Raw genomic sequence first — 25,302 nt, 5'->3', positions numbered from 1 at the left:
GAGCTACGAGTTTGGTGTACATTTGAAACAATGCGGAATAGTTTCACAACTCACGCCACCCGGAACACCACATCGTAATGGTGTGTCCGAACGTCGTAATCATGCTTTACTAGATATGGTGCGATCTATGATGTCTCTTACTGATTTACCGCTATCGTTTTGGGGTTATGCTTTGGAGACGGCTGCATTCACGTTAAATAGCGCACCATCAAAATCCATTGAGACGACGCCTTATGAACTATGGTTTGGCAAGAAACCAAAGTTGTCGTTTCTGAAAGTTTGGGGTTGCGATGCTTACGTGAAAAAGCTTCAACCTGATAAGCTCGAACCCAAATCGGAGAAATGTGTCTTCATAGGATATCCAAAGGAGACTATTGGATACACCTTCTATCACAGATCCGAAGGCAAGACTTTTGTTGCTAAGATCGGAAACTTTCTGGAGAAGGAGTTTCTCTCGAAAGAAGTGAGTGGGAGGAAAGTAGAACTTGACGAGGTAACTGTACCTGCTCCCTTATTGGAAAGTAGTGCATCACAGAAAACTGTTTCTGTGACACCTATACCAGTTAGTGAGGAAGCTAATGATGATGATCATGAAACTTCAGAACAAGATACTACTGAACCTCGTAGATCAACCAGAGTGAGATCCGCGCCAGAGTGGTACGGTAATCCTGTTCTGGAAGTCATGCTATTAGATCATGATGAACCTACGAACTATGAAGAAGCGATGGTGAGCCCAGATTCCGCAAAATGGCTTGAAGCCATGAAATCTGAGATGGGATCCATGTATGAGAACAAAGTATGGACTTTGGTTGACTTGCCCGATGATCGGCAAGCAATTGATAATAAATGGATCTTCAAGAAGAAGACTGACGCTGACGGTAATATTACTGTCTACAAAGCTCGACTTGTCGCAAAAGGTTTTCGGCAAGTTCAAGGGATTGACTACGATGAGACCTTCTCACCCGTAGCGATGCTTAAGTCTGTCCGAATCATGTTAGCAATTGCCGCATTTTATGATTATGAAATTTTGCAGATGGATGTCAAAACTGCATTCCTGAATGGATTTCTGGAAGAAGAGTTGTATATGATGCAACCAGAAGGTTTTGTCGATCCAAAGGGAGCTAACAAAGTGTGCAAGCTCCAGTGATCCATTTATGGACTGGTGCAAGCCTCTCGGAGTTGGAATAAACGCTTTGATAGTGTGATAAAAGCATTTGGTTTTATACAGACTTTTGGAGAAGCCTGTATTTACAAGAAAGTGAGTGGGAGCTCTGTAGCATTTCTGATATTATATGTGGATGACATATTGCTAATTGGAAATGATATAGAATTTCTGGATAGCATAAAGGGATACTTGAATAAGAGTTTTTCAATGAAAGACCTCGGTGAAGCTGCTTACATATTAGGCATTAAGATCTATAGAGATAGATCAAGACGCTTAATTGGACTTTCACAAAGCACATACCTTGACAAAGTTTTTAAGAAGTTCAAAATGGATCAAGCAAAGAAAGGGTTCTTGCCTGTGTTACAAGGTGTGAAGTTGAGTAAGACTCAATGCCCGACCACTGCAGAAGATAGAGAGAAAATGAAAGATGTTCCCTATGCTTCAGCCATAGGCTCTATCATGTATGCAATGCTGTGTACCAGACCTGATGTGTGCCTTGCTATAAGTCTAGCAGGGAGGTACCAAAGTGATCCAGGAGTGGATCACTGGACAGCGGTCAAGAACATCCTGAAATACCTGAAAAGGACTAAGGATATGTTTCTCATATATGGAGGTGACAAAGAGCTCATCGTAAAAGGATACATTGATGCAAGCTTTGACACTGATCCGGACGATTCTAAATCGCAAACCGGATACGAGTTTACATTAAACGGTGGAGCTCTCAGTTGGTGCAGTTCTAAACAAAGCATTGTGGCGGGATCTACATGTGAAGTGGAGTACATAGCTGCTTCGAAAGCAGCAAATGAAGGAGTCTGGATGAAGGAGTTCATATCCGATCTAGGTGTCATACCTAGTGCATCGGGTCCAATGAAAATCTTTTGTGACAATACTGGTGCAATTGCCTTGGCAAAGGAATCCAGATTTCACAAGAGAACCAAGCACATCAGGAGACGCTTCAATTCCATCCGGGATCTAGTCCAGGTGGGAGACATAGAGATTTGCAAGATACATATGGATCTGAATGTTGCAGACCCGTTGACTAAGCCTCTTCCACGAGCAAAACATGATCAGCACCAAGGCTCCATGGGTGTTAGAATCATTGCTGTGTAATCTAGATTATTGACTCTGGTGCAAGTGGGAGACTGAAGGAAATATGCCCTAGAGGCAATAATAAAGTTATTATTTATTTCCTTATATCATGATAAATGTTTATTATTCATGCTAGAATTGTATTAACCGGAAACATAATACATGTGTGAATACATAGACAAACAGAGTGTCACTAGTATGCCTCTACTTGACTAGCTCGTTAATCAAAGATGGTTATGTTTCCTAACCATGAACAAAGAGTTGTTATTTGATTAACGGGATCACATCATTAGGTGAATGATCTGATTGACATGACCCATTCCATTAGCTTAGCACCCGATCGTTTAGTATGTTGCTATTGCTTTCTTCATGACTTATACATGTTCCTATGACTATGAGATTATGCAACTCCCGTTTGCCGGAGGAACACTTTGTGTGCTACCAAATGTCACAACGTAAATGGGTGATTATAAAGGTGCTCTACAGGTGTCTCCAAAGGTACATGTTGGGTTGGCGTATTTCGAGATTAGGATTTGTCACTCCGATTGTCGGAGAGGTATCTCTGGGCCCTCTCGGTAATGCACATCACATAAGCCTTGCAAGCATTGCAACTAAAGAGTTAGTTGCGAAATGATGTATTACGGAATGAGTAAAGAGACTTGCCGGTAACGAGATTGAACTAGGTATTGAGATACCGACGATCAAATCTCGGGCAAGTAACATACCGATGACAAAGGGAACAACGTATGTTGTTATGCAGTCTGACCGTTAAAGATCTTCGTAGAATATATAGGAACCAATATGAGCATCCAGGTTCCGCTATTGGTTATTGACCAGAGACGTGTCTCGGTCATGTCTACATTGTTCTCGAACCGTAGGGTCCGCACGCTTAACGTTACGATGACAGTTTCATTATGAGTTTATGTATTTTGATGTACCGAAGGTTGTTCGGAGTCCCGGATGTGATCATGGACATGACGAGGAGTCTCGAAATGGTCGAGACATAAAGATCGATATATTGGAAGCCTATATTTGGATATCGGAATCGTTCCGGGTGAAATCGGGATTTTACCGGAGTACCGGGGGGGTTACCGGAACCCCCCGGGGGGTTATTGGGCCTACATGGGCCTTAAGGGAGAAGAGGAAAGGAGGCAAGAGGTGGCCACGCGCCCCTCCCCTTCCTAAGCCGAATAGGACAAGGGAAGGGGGGTGGCGCCCCCCCTTTCCTTTCCCTCTTCCTCCTCTTTCCCCTTCTCCTTCTCCTCCTCTTTCCCCCTTGGCGCGCCCTCCTTGGCCGGCCGCCCCCTCCCCTTGGCTCCTTTATATACGGGGGCAGGGGGAGCCCTAGTACACACAAGTTGATCTTCGTGATCATTCCTTAGCCGTGTGCGGTGCCCCCCTCCACGATATTACACCTCGGTCATATTGTAGCGGTGCTTAGGCGAAGCCCTGCGACGGTTGAACATCAAGATCGTCACCACGCCGTCGTGCTGACGGAACTCTTCCCCGAAGCTTTGCTGGATCAGAGCCCGGGGAGCATCATCGAGCTGAACGTGTGCCAAGAACTCGGAGGTGCCGGAGTAAGGGTGCTTGGATCGGTTGAACCGGGAAGACGTACGACTACTTCCTCTACGTTGCGTCAACGCTTCCGCTTCGGTCTACGAGGGTACGTAGACAACACTCTCCCCTCTCGTTGCTATGCATAACCATGATCTTGCGTGTGCATAGGAATTTTTTTGAAATTACTACGTTTCCCAACATCTGCTACATCATCCCTTCCTCTTCCGGAAAAACCAACGCAAGCTCAAGACGTAGCAAGAAGGATTTTTGGCGCCGTTGCCGGGGAGTCTACCCAAAAAGTCAACATACCAAGTACCCATCACAATCCCTATCTCTCGCATTACATTATTTTCCATTTGCCTCTCATTTTCCTCTCCCCCCCAATTCACCCTTGCCGTTTTATTCTCCCTCTCTCTCTCTCTATCCTTCCTCTCTATTTGCCTCTTTTGCCCGTTTCTTGTTTGCTCGTATGGTTGGAATAGTTGTTTATTTATTACTAAACAGAGAACTTAAGATCTATGGATCCTCATCCGTTGCCAATCTTTTTAAGGGATCCAATTATGATGAACCAATTCCTAGTGATTTGGATGCACTAGATTATCTTTATAAGCTTTTGCCTAAAATCCGTAAATCTAAAAATCGTGATGAAGTATGTTATGAAGTGATTCATGATAGATCTTTGAATAAAAAGCATGATTGCAATGATGTTATTATAAATTCTATTAATTACAATTGTGCTAATAATATGCAAAACCCTAAGCTTGGGGATGCTAGTTTTGTTATGTTCTCTACTTGTTGCAATGATCATGATTGGGGTGATTCTTCTTTTGATCTTGAAAATTTATTTAAACCCCATGATGAATATGAGATTGATTATAATGTTTGCAACAATATTGAAAGTGGTTTTGGAATAATGTCAACTTTAGATCCCACATATTTAGACAATGTTCAATCTTATGAAGTTTTTGATAAAAGTGCGTTTGGGAAGGTCATGACTTTAGTTAATGTTAATCCCACTATTTCGGAAAAGTGCCAACTTTGCATGCATGTGGATCATGTTGAGAATATTTTATGTGATAGCTATATTGTTGAAGTTTCTTATGATCCTACATGTAATTACTATGGGATATGAAAATATGGTTGTAGAAATTTTCATGTTACTAAATTACCTCTCGTTATGTTGAGATTGCTATTGTTTCTTTCCTCTTCCTTGCATATGCTAGTTTTTGCTTGCCTTGATAATTTGTTTGCCTATAAGATGCCTATGCATAGGAAGTATGTTAGACTTAGATGTGTTTGTCACATGTTTTGTGATGCTCTCTTTGTGCTTCAATTCTTGTCTTTCATGTGAGCATCATTGAAATATTATGCCTAGCTATAAGGCTTTAAAGAAAAGCGCTTGTTGGGAGACAACCCAATGTTTATCCTAGCTGTTATTTAATAAATAAATTATTTAGCCTCTGTTTTGGTTGTGTTTTTTGTGTTTAATTAGTGTTTGTGCCAAGTAGAACCGTTGGGAAGACTTGGGGAAAGTCTTGTTGAACTTGCTGTAAAAAACAGAAACTTTAGCGCACACGAAAACTGCTGTCATTTTTATTTGAAGAGTGATATTTAGTTAATTATTTTTGAAGATGATTAATATATAAATTCCTCACGTCCAGAAATTTATTTTAGAATTTTTGACGTTCCAGATTTTGCGCTAGCTACAGATTACTACAGACTGTTCGGTTTTTAACAGATTCTGTTTTTCCTGTGTTGTTTGCTTATTTTGATGAATCTATGGCTAGTAAAATAGTTTATAATCCATAGAGAAGTTGGAATACAGTAGGTTTAACACCAGTATAAATAAATAATGAGTTCATTATAGTACCTTGAAGTGGTCTTTTGTTTTCTTTCGCTAACGGAGCTCACGAGTTTTCTATTTTGAGTTTTGTGTTGTGAAGTTTTCAAGTTTTGGGTGAATTCTTTTGATGGATCATGGAACAAGGAGTGGCAAGAGCCTAAGCTTGGGTATTCCCATGGCACCCCCAAGATAATCCAAGGACACCAAAAAGTCAAAGCTTGGGGATGCCCCGGAAGGCATCCCCTCTTTTCGTCCACTTCCATCGGTAATTTACTTGGAGCTATATTTTTATTCACCATCATGATATGTGTTTTTCTTGGAGCGTCTTGTATTATTTGTGTCTTTGTGTCTTAGTATGACACAATCATCCTTGCTGTACACACCTTTTGAGATAGCCATACATGAATTAAAATTTGATAGAATACTCTATGTGCTTCACTTATATCTTTTGAGCTAGATAATTTTGCTCTATGTGCTTCACTTAGATCTTTTAGAGCATGGTGGTGGATTCGTTTTAAAGAAAATACTGATCTCTCATGCTTCACTTAAATTAATTTGAGAGTCTCTTAATAGCATGGTAATTCGCCTAATAATAATATGCTTGGTATTCAAGATTTGTGAAACTTTCTTTTGAGTGTGTTGAATACTAAGAAAAGATTGAAGCATGATAATTGTTTTAAGATATGGAGGTGATAATATTAAAGTCATGCTGGTTGAGTAGTTGTGAATTTAAAGAATACTTTTGTTGAAGTTTGTGATTCCCGTAGCATGCACGTATGGTGAACCGTTATGTGATGAAGTCGGGGCATGATTTATTTATTGATTGTCTTCCTTATGAGTGGCGGTCGGGGACGAGCGATGGTCTTTTCCTACCAATCTATCCCCCTAGGAGCATGCGCGTAATACTTTGCTTTGATAACTTCTAGATTTTTGCAATAAGTATATGAGTTCTTTATGACTAATGTTGAGTCCATGGATTATACGCACTCCCACCCTTCCACCCTTGCTAGCCTCTCTAATACCGTGCAACTTTTGCCGGTATCATACACCTACCATATACCTTCCTCAAAACAGCCACCATACCTACCTATTATGGCATTTCCATAGCCATTCCGAGATATATTGTCATGCAACTTTCCACCATCTAGTTCATCATGACACATCCATCATTGTCATATTGCTTAGCATGATCATGTAGTTGACATAGTATTTGTGGCAAAGCCACCGTTCATAATTCTTTCATACTTGTCACTCTTGATTCATTGCATATCCCGGTACACCGCCGGAGGCATTCATATATAGTCATACTTTGTTTTAGTATCGAGTTGTAATCATTGAGTTGTAAATAAATAGAAAAGTGATGATCATCATTCAATAGAGCATTGTCCCAAATAAAAAAAAGAGAAAGGCCAAAGAAAAAAAGAAAGGCCCAAAAAAATAAAAAAATAAAAAAGGGGCAATGCTACTATCCTTTTTTCCACACTTGTGCTTCAAAGTAGCACCATGATATAGCGAGTCTCATATATTGTGCTTTAAAGTAGCACCATGTTCTTCATATAGAGAATCTCATATGTTGTCACTTTCATATACTAGTGGGAATTTTACGTTATAGAACTTGGCTTGTATATTCCAATGATGGGCTTCCTCAAATTGCCCTAGGTCTTCGTGAGCAAGCAAGTTGGATGCACACCCACTAGTTTCTTTTGTTGAGCTTTCATATATTTATAGCTCTAGTGCATCCGTTGCATGGCAATCCCTACTCACTTACATTGATATCTATTGATGGGCATCTCCATAGCCCGTTGATACGCCTAGTTGATGTGAGACTATCTTCTCCTTTTTGTCTTCTCCACAACCACCATTCTATTCCACCTATAGTGCTATATCCATGGCTCACGCTCATGTATTGCGTGAAAATTGAAAAGGTTTTGAAAAAGTTAGAGTATGAAACAATTGCTTGGCTTGTCATCAGGGTTGTGCATGATTTAAATACTTTGTGTGGGGAAGATGGAGCATAGCCAGACTATATGATTTTGTAGGGATAACTTTCTTTGGCCATGTTATTTGAGAAGACATAATTGCTTCGTTAGTATGCTTGAAGTATTATTATTTTTCTATGTCAATATAAACTTTTGTCTTGAATCTTTCTAATCTAAATATTCATACCACAATTAAGAAGATTTGGATTGAAATTATGCCAGGTAGCACTCCGCATCAAAAATTCTCTTTTTATCATTTACCTACTCGAGGACGAGCAGGAATTAAGCTTGGGGATGCCTGATACGTCTCCAACGTATCTATAATTTTTGATTGCTCCATGCTATATTATCTACTATTTTGGACTATATTGGGCTTTATTTTCCACTTTTATATTATTTTTGGGACTAACCTATTAACTGGAGGCCCAGCCCAGAATTGATGTTTTTTGCCTATTTCAGTGTTTCGGATAAACAGAATATCAAACGGAGTCCAAACGGAATAAAATCTTCGGGAACGTGATTTTATCACCGAACGTGATCCAGGAGACTTGGACCCTACTGCAAGGGATCAAAGAGGAGGTCACGAGGGTGGCCCCCCTAGGCGCGCCCCCTGCCTCGTGGGCCCCTCGGTGCTCCACCGACGTACTCCTTCCTCCTATATATACACGTACCCCCAAATGATCAGAACAAGAGCAAAAAACCTAATTCCACCGCCACAACTTTCTGTATCCACGAGATCCCATCTTGGGGCCTGTTCCGGAGCTCCGTCGTAAGAGGGCCGTCATCACGGAGGGCTTCTACATCATCATAGCCCCTCCGATGAAGTGTGAGTAGTTTACCTCAGACCTTCGGGTCCATAGTTAGTAGCTAGATGGCTTATTCTCTCTCTTTGAATCTCAATACAAAGTTCTCCCCCTCTCTTGTGGAGATCTATTCGATGTAATCTTCTTTTTGCGGTGTGTTTGTTGAGATCGATGAATTGTGGGTTTATGATCAAGTCTATCTATGAATAATATTTGAATCTTCTCTGAATTATTTTATGTATGATTGGTTATCTTTGCAAGTCTCCTCGAATTATCCGTTTGTTTTGGCCAACTAGATTGGTAGTTCTTGCCATGGGAGAAGTGCTCAGCTTTGGGTTTGATCTTGCGGTGTCCTTACCCAGTGACAGAAGGGGCAGCAAGGCACGTATTGTATCGTTGCCATCGAGGATAACAAGATGGGGTTTGTTTCATATTGCATGAATTTATCTCTCTACATCATGTCATCTTGCTTAAAGCGTTACTCTGTTTCTAACTTAATACTCTAGATGCATGCTGGATAGCGGTCGATGAGTGGAGTAATAGTAGTAGATGCAGAATCGTTTCGATCTACTTGTCACGGACGTGATGCCTATATACATGATCATGCCTAGATATTCTCATAATTATGCTCAATTCTATCAATTGCTCAACAGTAATTTGTTCACCCACCGTAGAATACTTATGCTCTTGAGAGAAGCCACTAGTGAAACCTATGGCCCCGGGGTCTATTCTCATCATATCAATCTCCATCACTTCAATATTGTTTTGCTTTTTTACTTTGTCTTTACTTTTTACTTTGCATCTTTATATCAAAAATACCAAAAATATTATATCTATCAGATCTCACTCTCGTAAGTGACCGTGAAGGGCTTGACAACCCCTAATCGCGTTGGTTGCGAGTAGCTATCGCTTTGTGCAGGTACGAGGGACTTGAGCGTGGGCTCCTACTGGATTGATACCTTGGTTCTCAAAAACTGAGGAAAATACTTACGCTACTCTGCTGCATCATCCCTTCCTCTTCGGGGAAAACCAACGCAAGCTCAAGACGTAGCAAGTACTCACGGTTGCTTTTCTCCCCCCTTTTCCCCTTTGCTACACCCGATTGATGCGACCAGTCGATGGAGTCCAGGAGCCAGACGCCACTGTCGATGACAACTACTACTACTCGGGAGGTGCCTACTACTACGTGCAGCCCGCTGACGATGACCAGGAGTAGTTTAGGAGGATCCCAGGCAGGAGGCCTGCGCCTCTTTCGATCTGTATCCCAGTTTGTGCTAGCCTTCTTAAGGCAAACTTGTTTAACTTATGTCTGTACTCAGATATTGTTGCTTCCGCTGACTCGTCTATGATCGAGCTCTTGTATTCGAGCCCTCGAGGCCCCTGGCTTGTAATATGATGCTTGTATGACTTATTTTTACTTGTAGAGTTGTGTTGTGATATCTTCCCGTGAGTCCCTGATCTTGATCGTACATGTTCGCGTGTATGATTAGTGTACGATTGAATCGGGGGCGTCATGTGGAGTATGGAGAGGAGGGAGAGGCCTACCTGGCTGGTGTCGCTCTTCCAGGGCACGGACCGGCGAAAGAAGACGGCAGCGCAAAATCCTTCCTGGGGTTGCGCACCGGAGGTGGGGCTCGATTGGCTGGCCATGGACGTTCTCATCCCATCTCCATGGCCTGTCTCTCTCCTTCCTTCTCTCCTGCAGGGACGGATCCATGGGGTCGCTCTCTGCCTGGAGGTTCCCGCCGCCGCCGGAGAACCTCGCCTCCGTGCCTGCACGCCTCGTATCCGTCGAGATGGGTGAGATGCGGGAGGATGGAGGAGGAAGTGAGCCTGGAGGCGGCTTGGGGACCGGAGCGCTGCAGCTTCGACCCTGATGCCCCTTGCCCCTATTGTCGGCGTCTCCCCAACCCCGTGGGGCATGCGCCGACTGTATCTCCAGCCTCACTGCTCCCCCACGTCCGGAGGAGCTCGTCGTCACCTCACATCGATCGATCCACCATTGGGGCGCCCGGATCTCCTCTTCCTCATCCGGATCCTGGTCTGCTGCTTCGCACCATGGAGGGGCGTGCCTCCTGAAGAGGCCATGGCGGCAGCGGGGAGGCGGTATAGCAGGTGGAGGCGGCCGGTGCGTTGGGGGAGGAAGAGAGGGAGAGTGGAGGCGGATGCATCGATTTGGGAGTGCTGGAAAGGGTAGGGTTTGTGTGGGGCGGTGACCAATGGGTGTGGCTCTCGCACGATCTCCCGCAAATGGCGCGACGTGCACGTGACATGCAGGGACAGGGTGCACACGCACCACGAAACGGTTGACCCAGCCAACCAGCACATCGCATGAGCCCACATGTCATTGGCCAGTGCGAGGTTACCACGCGGTGAAAACGAGCAGCGCAACCATCCGACGTTCCAGATCACGCAGAAGACTATTTTGACCACCATCCAACGGCCAACGAAGCAAGAAATCGAGGGAGCCACCTGGGAGCGAGTTGGCCAGCCTCTGTATTGTTTAAAATTATTTTTCTTAAAATTACGGTAGCATTATAAGATGATCCCTTCACTTAATTTCCAGAAAAAGTGCTCTCCCCGAGTATGCACCGTTGCTAAAGTTCGTCGTTTCGAAGCACCTCGTGATGATCAGGTGTGATAGACTCTGCATTCACATACAACGGGTGTAAGCCATTTTTGCACAAGCATATTACTTGCGTTAAAATTGATGAGCCTAGCATGTATAGACATGGTCTCGGAACACTGGAGACCGAGAGGTCAAACATGAGTCATATAGTAGATATAATCAACATGGAGATGTTCACTATTGAAGACTACCCCATCTCACATGATGATCGGACATGGGTTAGTTGATTTGGATCGTGTATCACTTAGACAACTTGAGGGATGTTGATTTGAGTGGGATCTCATTAGTAATTTGATTAATTGAACATAATTTATCATGAACTTAGTCCTGATAGTATTTGCAAATCTATGTTGTAGATAAATGGCCCGTGCTACCGTTCCCTTGAATTTTATTGCGTTCCTAGAGAAAGCTAAGTTGAAAGATGATGGTAGCAATTACACGGACTGGGTCCGTAACTTGAGGATTATCCTCATTGCTACACAGAAGAATTATGTCCTTGATGCACCGCTAGGTGACAGACCTACTGCAGGAGCTGCTGCAGATGTTATGAACGTCTGGCATGCTCAATCTGATGACTACTCAATAGTTCAGTGTGCCATGCTTTACGGCCTGGAACCGGGACTTCAAAGACGTTTTGAACGCCACGAAGCATATGAGATGTTCCAAGAACTAAAGTTGATATTTCAAGCAAATACCCGGGTTGAGAGATATGAAGTCTCCAACAAGTTCTATAGCTATAAGATGGAGAAGAACAGTTATGTCAGTGAACACATACTCAAAATGTTTGGGTATCATAACCACTCGACTCAGCTGGGAATTGATCTTCCAGTTGAGAGTGTTATTGATATAGTTCTTCAATCACTGCCACCAAGCTACAAAGGCTTCGTGATGAACTAAAATATGCAAGGGATGACGAAAACGATTCTCGAGCTCTTCGCGATACTGAAATCGGCGGAGGTAGAAATCAAGAAGGAGCGTCAAGTGTTGATGGTTAACAAGACCACTAGTTTCAAGAAAAAGGGCAAGGGAAAGAAAGGAAACTTCAAGAAGAATGACAAGCAAGGACCCAAGCCTGAAACTGAGTGCTTCTACTGCAAGGTAAATGGTCACTGGAAGTGGAACTGCCCCCAAATACTTGGCAGATAAGAAGGATGACAAAATGAACAAAGGTATATTTGATATACATGTTATTGGTGTGTACCTTACTGATGCTCGTAGTAGCGATGGGTATTTGATACTGGTTCGGTTGCTCATATAACAGGAGCTACGAAATAAACGAAGATTGGCTAAGGACAAGGTGATGATGCGCGTCGAGAATGGTTCCAAGGTCGATGTGATCATCGTCGACACGCTACCCCTACATCTACCTTCTGGATTAGTTTTAGACCTCATATCTAGATCTTGTTTAATGTGAGATGGTTATTCATTTAAGTTAGAGAATAATGGTTGTTCTATTTATATGAATAATACTTCCTCCGTTCCAAATTACTCGTCGCAGAAATGGATGTATCTAGAACTAAAATACATCTAGATACATCCATACCCGCGACAAGTAATTCGGAACGGAGTGAGTATCTTTTATGGTAATGCGCCTTTGTTGAATCTCGATCGTAGTAATACACATATACATAATATTGATGCCAAAAGATGCAAAATTGATAATGATAGTGCAACATACTTGTGGCACTGCCGTTTAGGTCATATTGGTGTAAAGAGCATGAAGAAACTCCATGTGGATGGACTTTTGAAATCACTTGATTATGAATCATTTGATACTTGTGAACCATACCTCATGGATAAGATGACTAAAACTTCGTTCTCCAGAACAATGGAGCGAGCTAATGACTTATTGGAAATAATATATACTGATGTATGCGGTCCAATGAGTGTTGAGGCACATAGCGGGTATCGTTATTTTCTAATCTTCACCGATGATTTGAGTAGGTATGGTTATATCTGCTTGATGAAACACAAGTCTGAAATATTTGAAAAGTTTAAAGAATTTCAGAGTGACGTGGAGAATCATCGCACAGGGCAGGAAGCCCTTTTTTCTTTACCTCTTTCTAGTTTTCTTTTTATTTCAATATGGTTTCTATTTATTTTGAAACTAAATAGTTTTATAAAATATAAAATTGCGCCTAAACTAGTAATTTAAATTAGGCTACTACCACAAAAAGCTTGGCACTTAAATAAAATAGTTTGCAGTTTTTTATAATTTAAAAAGCATTTAAATTATTTTTTGGCCATTGTTTTAATTGTTTTAGGGCATTAAACCATCTTATAAATGTTGGTTTCACCATGAAAATTATCCAGGGATTATTTGCAACAATTTGAACACTTCTGTTTTCATGTTTGTGAATTTTTTTATTTCACGTATTATTTGAAATTGAATTCAAAGTGGAATTTGAAATGAGATATGAGACAAAGATGATCAAGCACTGTTTTAGCAAAATGATTTAGCTTAATCAGAGGAGTTACTGTAGCTCAAACTACATGGGTGTTACAGTGGCTCAGAAGATCTGACGCCACAAGACCGTGGCAGGGACTGAAGCCAACGGCAGACAAGCAGGTAATGGAGTCGTTTGCAAGCCTCGTTCAGTGGCAGATTGGAGATGGAAAAAATGCTCTGTTTTGGAGAGACAGGTGGATCCGAGGATATAGGATTGAGGAGATTGCCCCAATGGTGGCTACCAAGGTGAGGACCCAAGTTGCTAACAGGAGGTCCGTCCAGGATGGCTTAGCTTTACATGCATGGACCACTGACATCGTGGGTGACATGGACATGGATGGCCTCGTGCAGTTCATACAGTTATGGGAGGTACTAACGGAGGTTCGGCTAAATTTGGGTGCCGAGGATAAGCCAATCTGGGCATGGATAGAGCATGGAGATTACTCTGCTGCGTCGGCATATAGAATGCTCTGCGAAGGGGGGGGGGTTCATATTCCAGCTATCTTCTGCCATCTGGAAGAATGAAGCGCCACTAGCTTGCAAGATCTTCATGTGGCTAGCCGTGCAATATAGGTTTGGGACTTCAGATCGAAGATTCAGGCATGGGCTGCAAGACCGAACATCGCCTTGCTTCTTGTGTGACCAAGAGAAGGACACGGTGAACCACATCATACTACAATATGTGTTCGCCAAGCAAGTATGGTTCCAGTGCTTCTCCAAGGCAGGTATCAATCTGACACTGCTACCCATGAGGCAGGCAAGCCTGGTGGAATGGTGGGCAACGGTGAGAAAGTGAGCTCCGAAGACAAGGAGGAAAGGATTTGACACATTCATAGCCCTCATATGTTAGAGTGTTTTGTGGAAGCAAAGGAATGGTACAGTGTTTTGTGGAGCCGGGATCCTCAACGAGTGGGGCACGACTGATTTAGTCTTCCAAGAACTAAAGCTTTGGGTTAAGGCAGGAGCCTCAAGACTTAAACAATTTATTGAGTAATCGTGTTAGGAGTAGGAGTAGGAGAATGGTGGGGCACATGGCGTACTCTAAAAAAAATCAAAAGGAAAAATGATGACTGAGCGCCAATGGCTGTGAGAGCAGCTCTTACTCAGAAACTTGGCAAACTCAGTCAGGTACAGTGCAAAAACGAAGCTCACGCGGACAAGGGAGGAAACAATGGATTCAAACGCCTTGCACATTCCAACGATTTCTTTGCTGTACACATTACAATCCTGCTGCTCATCTCTATTCGCTCTCGGCGGATAATCTGTATTTAATTACCCTTTCATATTTCCGGTTCATCGCTCTACATACACGACAACATACACATACATACACTGAGAACTCAGAACTAACATACATGTACAGATCTCTTGCTGTGCCTCTTGCAACTCTTTCAGACACTCCTGAAAAACTGGACGCGCAGGTATCGGCGATGGAGTTCGCCGTCGCCGCCATCTCACCAGGCTTGCTTGCGATACAGAGAATCACGAAACCGCCTTCTCTCCCTCCATTTCTTGATCTCTCTTCCTTTGATGCAATGGCACTCAAAATGTGAGGAAATGCTCTGACCTTGTAACTTCCACGTTCACTTGGAGCTCTTCTTCCCCCACCATCTTTTCCGGGATTTCTCGTCATGACTGCTGACCTTTTGAAGGTTTACCTTCGTCTCCTTCAACCGAGATTTGTAGTCTTTCTTCCATGTAGCAAACCGGTCCTTCAGCTTCCTGAGTTCGTCGTCCGGATTCATATTCGAACCAATCTGTCCGGATTTCACGGCAACAAGGAAGCCAGCATCATCATCGAACACCTGCCGCCTATCCTCAAACTCCTTTGCTAGGTGATTCACAGCATTTATTCGCCTATCTGAGTTTCCTGTCACCACTCTAGGTTCAGGGTTGTGGTTTTGGTATTTCAACTCTGTCCCTTCTGGGATATGGGTCCCTGTGGACATTGTATCTTCAGAGTCGTATTGAGCATGTGTTGGAGTGGTATCAGTCCGAGCTGCTCGGGTGACCATGTCATCAGCAGCTAGGCTCTTCTTAGCAGCCACAAGACTCAACTGAAAGGAAAACAAGAGGATCGCATCATCTCAAGGGTAATGCAAAAAAACACTACTGAATGCCATGGAATTATGAGACACTCTTCTCTAACATTCAAATATTCAAACTCTACATGCATCTAGTCTTTAGTTCAAGGCATGCTTGACACAACATTCATGAATACTTCAGATTTCATCACACAAGGCATGCAGAAGTAGTATATGTTGTCATTATCTTGTCAGATGAATTTCATGTTTTAGAAGATGTTGACCGAGTGCCTTAAATGAAAACAAAAGCTACTAGAAATGATTTACCTGCAGAGAAGAGAGCTGTTTCTTCCATGCCTCTTCCATAACTTTCATCTTAGTCTCATATTCTGACCATTTATTCTCATACTGTTCCAATTGTTGCTTCAGCATCGCATTTTCTTCCTCTTTGTCTCGTAATAAAGCCTCAGCTTTTGAAACGCGTCCCTCGAGTTCTGTGACAACTGGTTGGCGAGGATACTCTCCATTCATTTCCTGACATGGGATGCAAATCATTAAAATACTAACAAACCTCTGACGCCTCTGCCATTAGGCAGTTAAACCAAGTGCAGGGAAACCTTATATTAATAAAACAAACATTTTCAATAGCTCTTTGTTGATGATTAGGCACATAGTTATAGAGTAGTTCCCATCCAGTGCTGGATTCAATAGTAAATTATTACCCATCCGATGCTGCATAAAAGTGGTATGCAGCAGCAGCCAGGGTCTTGCTATAACGGATAAAATATAGAGATATGGTGACCTAGAACTCACATGGCATAACCTCGGTTGTGAAATATTATTCCTTACATCCCTTTTAACTTTGCTGTTAATGACTTTATATTCCTTTTCTTCCTGCAAGCACTTGAATTTCTTCCTAGCCAGGCACCCACGCATCACTGTAGAAATATATGGAAGCAGATGATTAGATGAAGTGATGATCGCAATAATCTACTGCAATATTGTGATGCTACGCCTTCATAAATTACCAGACTGTAGAACAACAATATTTTTTAGCTGATCAGTAAACATGGTGGCTGCAAGTCGACGCCTAGTGTACTTCTGTATGAGAACAGCTGCCCTCCATCTCTTGGAAAGGGAATCAAATCGAAATCTTGCCTTTTCACCTCTTACAACTGTACATTGGCAAATGTAAAAAGGTAAGTGAAATAACCAAGATTTTGTTGATTAACAGAGCAAGGAGGATTATTTCAATTTCGAGGTCTGCACGTCCTAGAAAGGCAATTTGTTTAAAATATTACATGACTGCAAAGCCGTTGCTCCTTTCTTCAGTGTGTGATATTCTCGTCGAGTATGCAACCCACGGAAGTTTCTCTGAATCCGAAGAGCTCCATGGAACATCCGATTTTTAGCATTTTCCAGTGAAGCAGCCTACAAAATTATCAATAAGAATGACAAGCAACATACATAATTCCACATGCACGAATAGAAAATCATTACGAAGTAAATTTGATTACGGTGTACCAAAATATTATTGATCTTGCAAATTAAACTGGATAGTTGAGTGTACGATGAAAACTATTAGAATGCTTGTTATACCTGTCCCGTACGAAGAAACAATTTTGTGTAGCCAACTTGATACATTTCTGGGGGTATACTGAATTGCTGTAATACAGCAACTGAAATACTAAGTGGGTTCTGAGATGCGACAGAATGAGAGAGAAGAAATCCATATCTGCAGATTATTATAAAAAGATGGAACCTGGAAGTCAGCTCGTGTGCTAGTATTGAACAAAATAAAGAAGTGTGCTCATTAAATCTAGCTCTGCATTTCAAGCAAAAAAATAGTGTAGCTCGGTAAAGTAGCAACCTTTCAGCAAACTGTTGGTGTGTCATCCGAGTTGGATAGCCTGCTCTTGATATCCGCACAACTTCAAACACCCCACAGCACTTAAGCTGGTGCAAGACAAGGTCATGTTCGAATTGCCTCGGGCGCTGTTTGTTATTTGGCTGGATGCATCGAATGAAATGAGGACTTGTATTCTCTAATTGCTGCATTAGCTTGAATAGTTGAGCCTGGGTATTAAAGAGAGTATCGAGATCGTTATATGTAAAGCCATCTTGATAATAATGCAAGCAACATCATGCATTGAGATGTTACTAGAAAAATACATGCAAATTATAAAACTGAAAGAAAATAATCAGAGAGCTTGAGAACATGCTCAAACGATCAATCAAATGAATAGATGATGAATACCTTAAATTTGTTCACAACGCTTTGTTTTTGTGTATCAACTAATAAGTGACGTGACAAACTTGATTTATTCTGAGAATCAGCAATCATGACAGACGCAAAATCTTTTGGAAGATCACTTTTGCACGAAGAGAGTAATTGAATTGACTCGGTGTGCAGTGGATCTCTATTCTTCTCCAAGAACCCAGTTGTATCATATGAAACCTAGAATTACAGTGTGCACAATTATCAATTAGCATACAGAGAGCTTCCACACAAATAATGATGGTCTATCGAACAAGCTCACAAATGGAGAAATATGTATTTGAGGACCACCAACCTCTCCAGCATAATGACAAATCTTAAAAGCACCATCTTGTTCACCCTTAAATCCAGGGTTTCCACTCAAATGCTGCTTAAGTTTGTTAGCAAAGGAAAGATCTGTTGCCTTTGGGAACGTAGACTCTTCATCCAGCAAAGACAATAGCCCTAGAGGCTTCTGTAACACAAAAATATTAGTAAGGACGTCTGAGGCCTAACTAATGCACATACAATTATAGAACATGTAAACAGTGAAACTAATATCAAAAGGTATTAATATGTCATCACCATCAAGGACTTCACAATTCTTTAACAATTGCAGCCAAACAATAATGTGTGCATTTATGATTTTTAGTGTTCTCTTTTAGGAAAGCATAGGGGCACTCCTCTTAAAGATATTTAAATCTATTAAAAAATCACTTTATCATGGATGATGTCATTTATGCTGGAGTAGTTTGATGTGAAGTACTTAAGTAACTCAGAGAGTCTCAGACATCAGTGAGCCCAAGGAGATTTGGTGACAGGAATGATAAATTTCTGCACTGCAAGACATTCGCATGGCAGAACTAATAACAAGAAAAATCGAATGACCACGGAAAGGAAATTTGACTAAAAGCACGTCCAGTTACAGGTTGCACATGTCAGGTCAGTAATTATAAAAGAAATGCATAAAAATATATCAAATTGCAACATTACTCCAACTGGCAATGTAGATAGCTCGAGGATATGGTCCATAAGTAAAGTTGGTCCATGAAAAATATACTTCATACCTTCTCAAAGAGAGATAAACAGTCAGCGTTGTCCACAAACTCCACACTGGCCCAGTCAATTCCATCATCCAGGTACTCCTGAAAGAATAGAATTAGCATGCCTACGTAGATGCAGAGGAAAATGCATAAAACAAAACTGGAAACACATGAATGCATGAGCAGATAAATGAAAACAGCAAGAATCACCTTTATAATTTTACAACACAGAAACTAAAACAAGCTGCATAAATCCTAAAACAACTAAGCAATTCGCAAAGTTGGGCTCGATCATTGGTAAGATGCAACTTCCAACCAGTGTTTTAACAATACTGGAAATGGTATTAGGTGCATTAGTTAGGTCTCAGACGTCCTTACTCCCTAGCTACCCCAAAAAAGGATGATATCCCAGTCAGTTAGGCAAGGAGGATTAGAAACCATTGCATCATTTGAATTGGAAACAGAATCTTTCTTCCCTTCATATATAAGGGGATAGATGTATCCATTATGAATGTTAATCAAGTTAATAAAAATAGTTTATCAATCGAGTCCATCCACGTTCTTCATCTCACCTATGTTCTATCCCTCAATCCTTGTGATGTCGTGCCATCCTCATGGTGGTAGTTACCCAGTTTACGATATATCCAGAAGGCCAGAACTTCCAAGCTAAACAGAAATCTACCGCGTCCTGTGGTTTATTATCTTTTCGTGTTTCCTGAAACATATCGAGTTTTTCTGTTTCCCACATCATAGACAATAATCAAATTTACCATTTCCTCAAAATACCATAAATCCAGGTTTGGTGTTTGCTAATCGCAGTATAGGGGTGAAAAAGCTCAGTGACCAACCAAGGCCTGCTATTGTTGAGGAAAGCACAGACGCACTCAGAATCTCAGAAGACAAGACATAAAACAGGTAGCATTGGATATTGTATGTCCGGATTTGGATGGCATGCCAGTGATAGACTTCTTAGTTTGTAGAGTAGTCTTGCGTGGTAGGCTAATAGCTCTTGATTGTGTTTTAACTGGGTGTTATGGTTTCTTCTGTTTTAGTCAAGACCACTTTTCTTGATGATGTAATAAGCTCTGTAATAAGTATGGCTGCATGCATCTATGACGCAGAGGCCGGGGTTAATAAAAGCTTCCATTATCTATAAAAAATCAGACATTGTGATTGCATCAGAGCATGCATATATAACTTGGGCTTTGTAAAATCAACTTCAGTATCCGATTAGTGCCCGAGTTATGAAAAATTCAGGAAATTTCGTCCTTCACATCTTTAGTACACAAGCACTGAGAGCACAATGTACCCTAAACCCTGGTTTGCAAGGAAGAACATGTATGTAATGATACGACTTATAACTGTTTACACCTATTACATTAAACAAACAAATAATCCAGAGAAGTGTCAGAATCTTACCTCCTGTTCTAGTTTGAATAGATGTCGGTTAAAATGCTGTTGCAGCCTTTCATTGGCATAATTTATACAGAACTGTTCAAAGCCATTTTTCTGCAATGGTATAACTTAATGTCATCTATAGAGCACTCAAGCAAAAATTGTATTCGATAAAATGCAATGAACTCCATACATTGAAAGACTCGAAGCCATAAATATCCAAAATACTTATGGATCTTCGTGTACGTTGTCTCCCCGTTCCAAGCGAGTGGTTAATTTGCTCAACAATCCAGTCAAACAGATGAGCATAGATTGACTTCGCTAGAGCATCCCTTGCATCAAGTGCCTAGAGGAAGCAGAAATTATAAGTAAAAACCAAGAGTAGAAAATCAATAAGCAAGAGCTGACAGATAGCCCCAGATGGATAAATTTTCCAGGTAATTTCAAACCTGGGTTAATGTCAGTCTTTGAACAATATTTTCCTTTCCAGCTTGGATTTTACGAGTTGAGAGAGCAATCACCAATTGAGGAACACTGCAGCCTAACAGCTTTGCTGCATTAGCCAACCCTGTGAAGAAATTAAACAATGGGAAACAATAGTCATTCAGCGAATTCCATGAAAATCAAATGACACCAATATAAACTTTTTGGTATAAATGTAGAATACAGTTTACACTTTGGGATATTTCTACGGTGTATATCAAAACAGAAAAATATGATAGGGAAAAGGGGTTTTTTGTACAAAGAGATTCGCCAATGGGTAATTGGTACCTTCATTTGAATCAACTTCCACATGGTTTTCATTGTCTATCACAGAGAATGAAATGTTTCCCAGCCACAAGACAACTGCAAGCATAGAAAATAATTCCATCTGGTTTTCCCCAGATATCTGAACAATATCCAATGCACCCTGCAAATGAAAAAAATGGATGAGTAACAAGTAACGATAATAGCCAAAGTTACATCGGAAATGTGGTTGATTTGTAGAAACATTACCAATAACGATGAAAATCTTTTCGCATCATCAACACCATCAATTCTCAAGCAAGCACTCTGCTTCAAGTAATTATAGTAATTGGCGTCTCTCAGTAACAATTTTTCTGCAACAGCACACGCATATAACAGACCAAAAAATGAGAAGCGATGCAATGAAATGTAGATATATTAATTCCTTGATAGAAATGTGCGGTTACTTCTGTGAAGAGGAGAAGCTCCAGAGCACAGCTGATAGAAAATATGATATGATCTCTCTCCTGGTGCCCTCCGAACCACCCTCGACTGCACAAGCAAGATAAGATATTAAAGCTTTCACAAATACTAAAATATGGAGTTTTGGATAAAGTCTACAAATATTGTACCTTCTCAAGCAAGACTGTTCCATGAGATTCAGTTAGAGGAACACGTCATACATGCCCAGAGAAACAAGTTATCAGGAAGTTCAACAATATTATCACTAGCTATGTCAACAATATATGGTGCAGAAAGCTTACATGTTTGTATTTTAGCGCCACAAATCTTTCCGGTTTCAGAAAAGTGCATTTCAATAAGCTTACCCTGTATCAATATCATCAAGCTGTCATAAGAATTACTTAAGAATGATGAATTGACAACATGTCACTAAAGATAAACTCACAAATCGGCTCGAGTTATCATTTCTTGATGTTTTTGCATTCCCTAATGCTTCCAGAATAACATTGGTCTGTAGAACTTCAGACTCCATTCCGTTAGCTCCCCCTAGAGCAGCCAAATACTGCATCACAATTTTAGCTGTTTCTGTTTTTCCTGCTCCACTTTCACCACTGAAATAAGACAAACATCATAGAGACCATGTTAAAGATTGGGCAACCCAAAGCTTTTAAGATACTGTGATTACTATAAAGGGCAAAGTAGATCATTCTGACCTTATTATTATAGATTGGTTTATACCATCTGCAAGTTATCATAATTTGCATTAGAAGATAAATCTTGCAAAACAATCCTATAAAACTGCCTACTCCTTTTAAACACCTACCTCTTAGCATTTCATTAAAAGCTATATCAGCAATTGCATACACATGTGGATCATTTGTGAGCTTCTGTCTGTATTTTCTGATGAGATCTTTCCCATAGAGTGGAACCTCTTTTAGTGGGTTGATAGCAATCAGAACAGGTCCTGCTTTTGTCTGCAAGGATAAGAGAACACAAATGAAGAGACATTGACTCGACCATGAACAATCTAGAGCTTGGTGGATAGTGCGTACGTAGATATGATCACGAGAGTATCGGTATTGCAGATTGTAAAGGACGGAAGGTTCATTTAAGTAGCTCATCTGGATCAAATCATCCACTCCATCTAGAATATCAGGGTTGGCAGGCAAAAGTCTTTCTGATGGCAGCGTCAAAACCTGCGCAAACAAAATATAAGTAACAATGTTACCAAAGTTTACCCAAATAGCTATACCATCACAGCAACATGAGACTCACTTCTCCATTAACAAGGTGTATTTCAACGTCATCTCCAGAAATTGATTGAATCTGTCCAAGTTCCCACTTCTCATCTGATGCAGAACACCAAACCCGTAGCTTCTGAAAAACAATTAAAATATTATTACTTTGCCTCATTTTTTCTACCATAACATCAGACTCAAATCATCAAAGGAAAGGGTTAATATCAGAACTAATTCCAAGCACATGCAAAATTGTTACGTTTGTCATATCCATAGTGTGAGGATCACAGCAATATGCCAAGTTACTTGACACACAGGCCAAAGCAAGTATGAAATATGCTTTCCTGACCGTGAACAAGCATTAAAAAACACTGGCTTCATCTAGTTCTAAATGGTGCAGGATAAGAAGTTCTGGATACTTATAGAAAAAACAATAAATTCTTTTGTAGATACAGAAGGGAGTTGTGAGTAAATATGTCTATAAATTCAGCATACAAATAAACATATGCGAGTGGTAATTTGATTTACATTTCTTGGTGTTGAATACTGAGCGTGTTTTGCCATCATATCAGAGAAAGTATTCAGCCTAAGTCTATGCTATAGAGACAAAGTGAACTTGTTGAAACAAATTGTCTGTTACCTTGTTCACATGATAATAGGATAAATCTCATGAATTTCACAATGAGCGAGACTCTCACCTTCTGGAGGACATAGTCCATGGAATCAGTAAACACTGGCTTCCCATTTCTCTTTGCTCTTGCTGAGGAAAAATAAGGAGAGGGGGGCTCCTTACAGGCCGTTGCATCCTTCCTCTCCTCGTGGAGATTCTCAACATATGGAGACTCGTCCACTGGTTCCACACTGCATAGCTTTCTCTTGGCCCCAAAGATGCGACCATTTACAGCCTTCCCCTCCTTGGCCTCCTGCCCACCAATCTCCTTCTTGACCTCTGGCGTATTCTCCTTCTCCATCTCTGGCTTATTCTCATTCACAGCTTCCGGCTTCTTGTCAGTATCCGCTACAGCTTCCGGCTTCTCGTCAGTATCCGCTGCAGCACCCTCTGCCACTCCATCCTCAAGATGAACCCTAGGAGGCGTCGGCGACCGTCTTGCCCTGGGCAGCCGGCCACGGCACGTCGGGCGGGCCGGCAATGCCGGCGGCTCATCCTTGGGCCGCTCGTCGCGCTTCTTTATGGTCTCGAGCAAGGCCTCGAGGGAGCTCTTGGGAGCGGCCGGGACTGGCGCCATCACGGCGGCTGCAGAGAGCATCACCGCCGAGAAATCAACAGGCCACCGGACCAAACCAGTGAGCGCACGCAAGGGCTCACACGGCAATACGCCAAATCTTACAGCAGAGCGCCGTGGAGGCCAGGGACTTCTCCATTTCTCATCAAATCAGCGCCAACTCCAGGCGCATGAACCCCCCTGGCTCGGGAAGGGCCCGAAAGCGACACCCACCCAAACCCCGAATTACGCGACCAGGCACCAGGAGACGGACCTCGAAATCCCCCCAAGAAAACTCTCGAAATCTCACGCTCCCTGCCCCGAAAACAGCGCCAATCTCAGGCGCCAAGGACAGATTTTGGCGGTGCCGCACCGAGGGACGGGGGGTGGAAAAGAACCCAGACTCCCCGCGATTTTTCAAGGGAGGAGGGGACGACGCGGCCAAGAAGCCTGGGCAGCGGCAAAAGCCGGCGACCTCTGGCGAAAGGAAAGGCGAAAAAACCCGAAACCAAAGCAAAGCCTGCTCCGAATCAAGGCACTAGCAGCGGCAGCGGCAGCAGAAATCGGCCAAGAAACGCATCAAAAGCGAGCAGCACCGGAGAGACAGGATGATTTCTCCCCCCACTCTCCTCCCACTCCCGGATCAGGAGGAAAACCCCAACAAAAAACGCAATTACTCCGCTCTCTCGCTATCTCCCTCTCTCCCCCCGCTCCCCTCGGGGCTTTTGTTTCGCTTCTCCCTCACAATTTCAAACCTCCGTCCCCTGCCTCTACCATGCCTCTCGTGTCTTTTTCCCCTTTGCTCTTGATCCGTTACTTAGGCCGCCGGCGAAAATATTTAGAGCGGAGAAAAGCGAATTACTGATGTGCCCCTGCGGGCAGCGCCGGACTGCGCCGGCCGGACGGTGGCACTCTCGTGGATACTGCGGGGACGGAGGGGCGGGGTGCGCGTGAGCTGTCTGTGGATTGGAGGCTCCGGTTTGGACCGTTGGATGCGGGCGGCTGCGCCCTCCGCTCCACGACTTCAGTTCGGGGTGGCGAAGTTACCCAACTGCCCCTGCAGATTAGTGGTCTCGCACCACCAACACAGGTCTGACTGCTTGTTTCCATTCCTGTGTTGACGACTTCTTTTGTGTTCTCATTAAAATACAAATACTATGATAAAGAAGTCCCCATTTAATTGTTTCCGATTTTGTTCGTGTTCATTAAAATGCAAGAAATCAATAAATGGATAAGTAGCTTCCATTTGGCCGGCCTTCTTTGTTTATACTCCAGGTTTTTTATTGAAGCATTTAGTTGTGGTATTTGTGTAGTATTGTATGTTCCATGGAAAGAATCAAGGCAGCATTCTTTTATCATAAAAAAATTGATTGCGTTATGGTCAATAGGAGGTCGTGCATTACAATAAGCGGATACA

At 42.1% G+C, this 25,302-nt stretch overlaps 1 protein-coding gene across 1 annotated transcript; it reads right to left on the bottom strand.

Annotated features, from left to right (window-relative positions):
- Positions 1-14,689: 14,689 nt before the first annotated feature.
- ATM2 (myosin 2) lies at positions 14,690-24,711 on the bottom strand. The gene is made up of 24 exons (XM_048699890.2): positions 23,361-24,711; positions 22,700-22,801; positions 22,477-22,620; positions 22,248-22,398; positions 22,138-22,165; positions 21,870-22,035; positions 21,727-21,790; positions 21,595-21,608; positions 21,430-21,514; positions 21,233-21,336; positions 21,008-21,146; positions 20,686-20,804; positions 20,430-20,582; positions 20,261-20,350; positions 18,866-18,943; positions 18,115-18,273; positions 17,799-17,999; positions 17,412-17,617; positions 17,141-17,276; positions 16,843-16,972; positions 16,570-16,716; positions 16,355-16,479; positions 15,869-16,075; positions 14,690-15,574 (listed from the first exon to the last, which is right to left on the bottom strand). The coding sequence occupies exons 1-24, from the start codon at positions 23,928-23,930 to the stop codon at positions 15,101-15,103; spliced, it is 3,792 nt and encodes a 1,263-aa protein (XP_048555847.2). The 5' UTR covers positions 23,931-24,711; the 3' UTR covers positions 14,690-15,100.
- Between the last annotated feature and the right edge of the window lie 591 nt (positions 24,712-25,302).

The sequence above is a fragment of the Triticum urartu genome, chromosome 2A, assembly GCF_056163025.1.
Source record: "Triticum urartu cultivar PI428250 chromosome 2A, HENAU_Tu73, whole genome shotgun sequence".
NCBI classification, from domain to species: Eukaryota; Viridiplantae; Streptophyta; class Magnoliopsida; order Poales; family Poaceae; genus Triticum; species Triticum urartu.
Note: the sequence above shows the minus strand (reverse complement) of the source record. Positions and strands in the feature narration are given on the sequence as shown.

Coding starts and splice junctions, on each gene's coding strand:
- ATM2 (XM_048699890.2), bottom strand. CDS start 23,930: ATGCTCTCTGCAGCCGCCGTGATGGCGCCAGTCCCGGCCGCTCCCAAG. Junction 18,000..18,114: donor TTTGTCATTATGCTGGAGAG/GTTGGTGGTCCT, acceptor CTGTAATTCTAG/GTTTCATATGATACAACTGG. Junction 16,717..16,842: donor AGCAACGGCTTTGCAGTCAT/GTAATATTTTAA, acceptor GCCAATGTACAG/TTGTAAGAGGTGAAAAGGCA.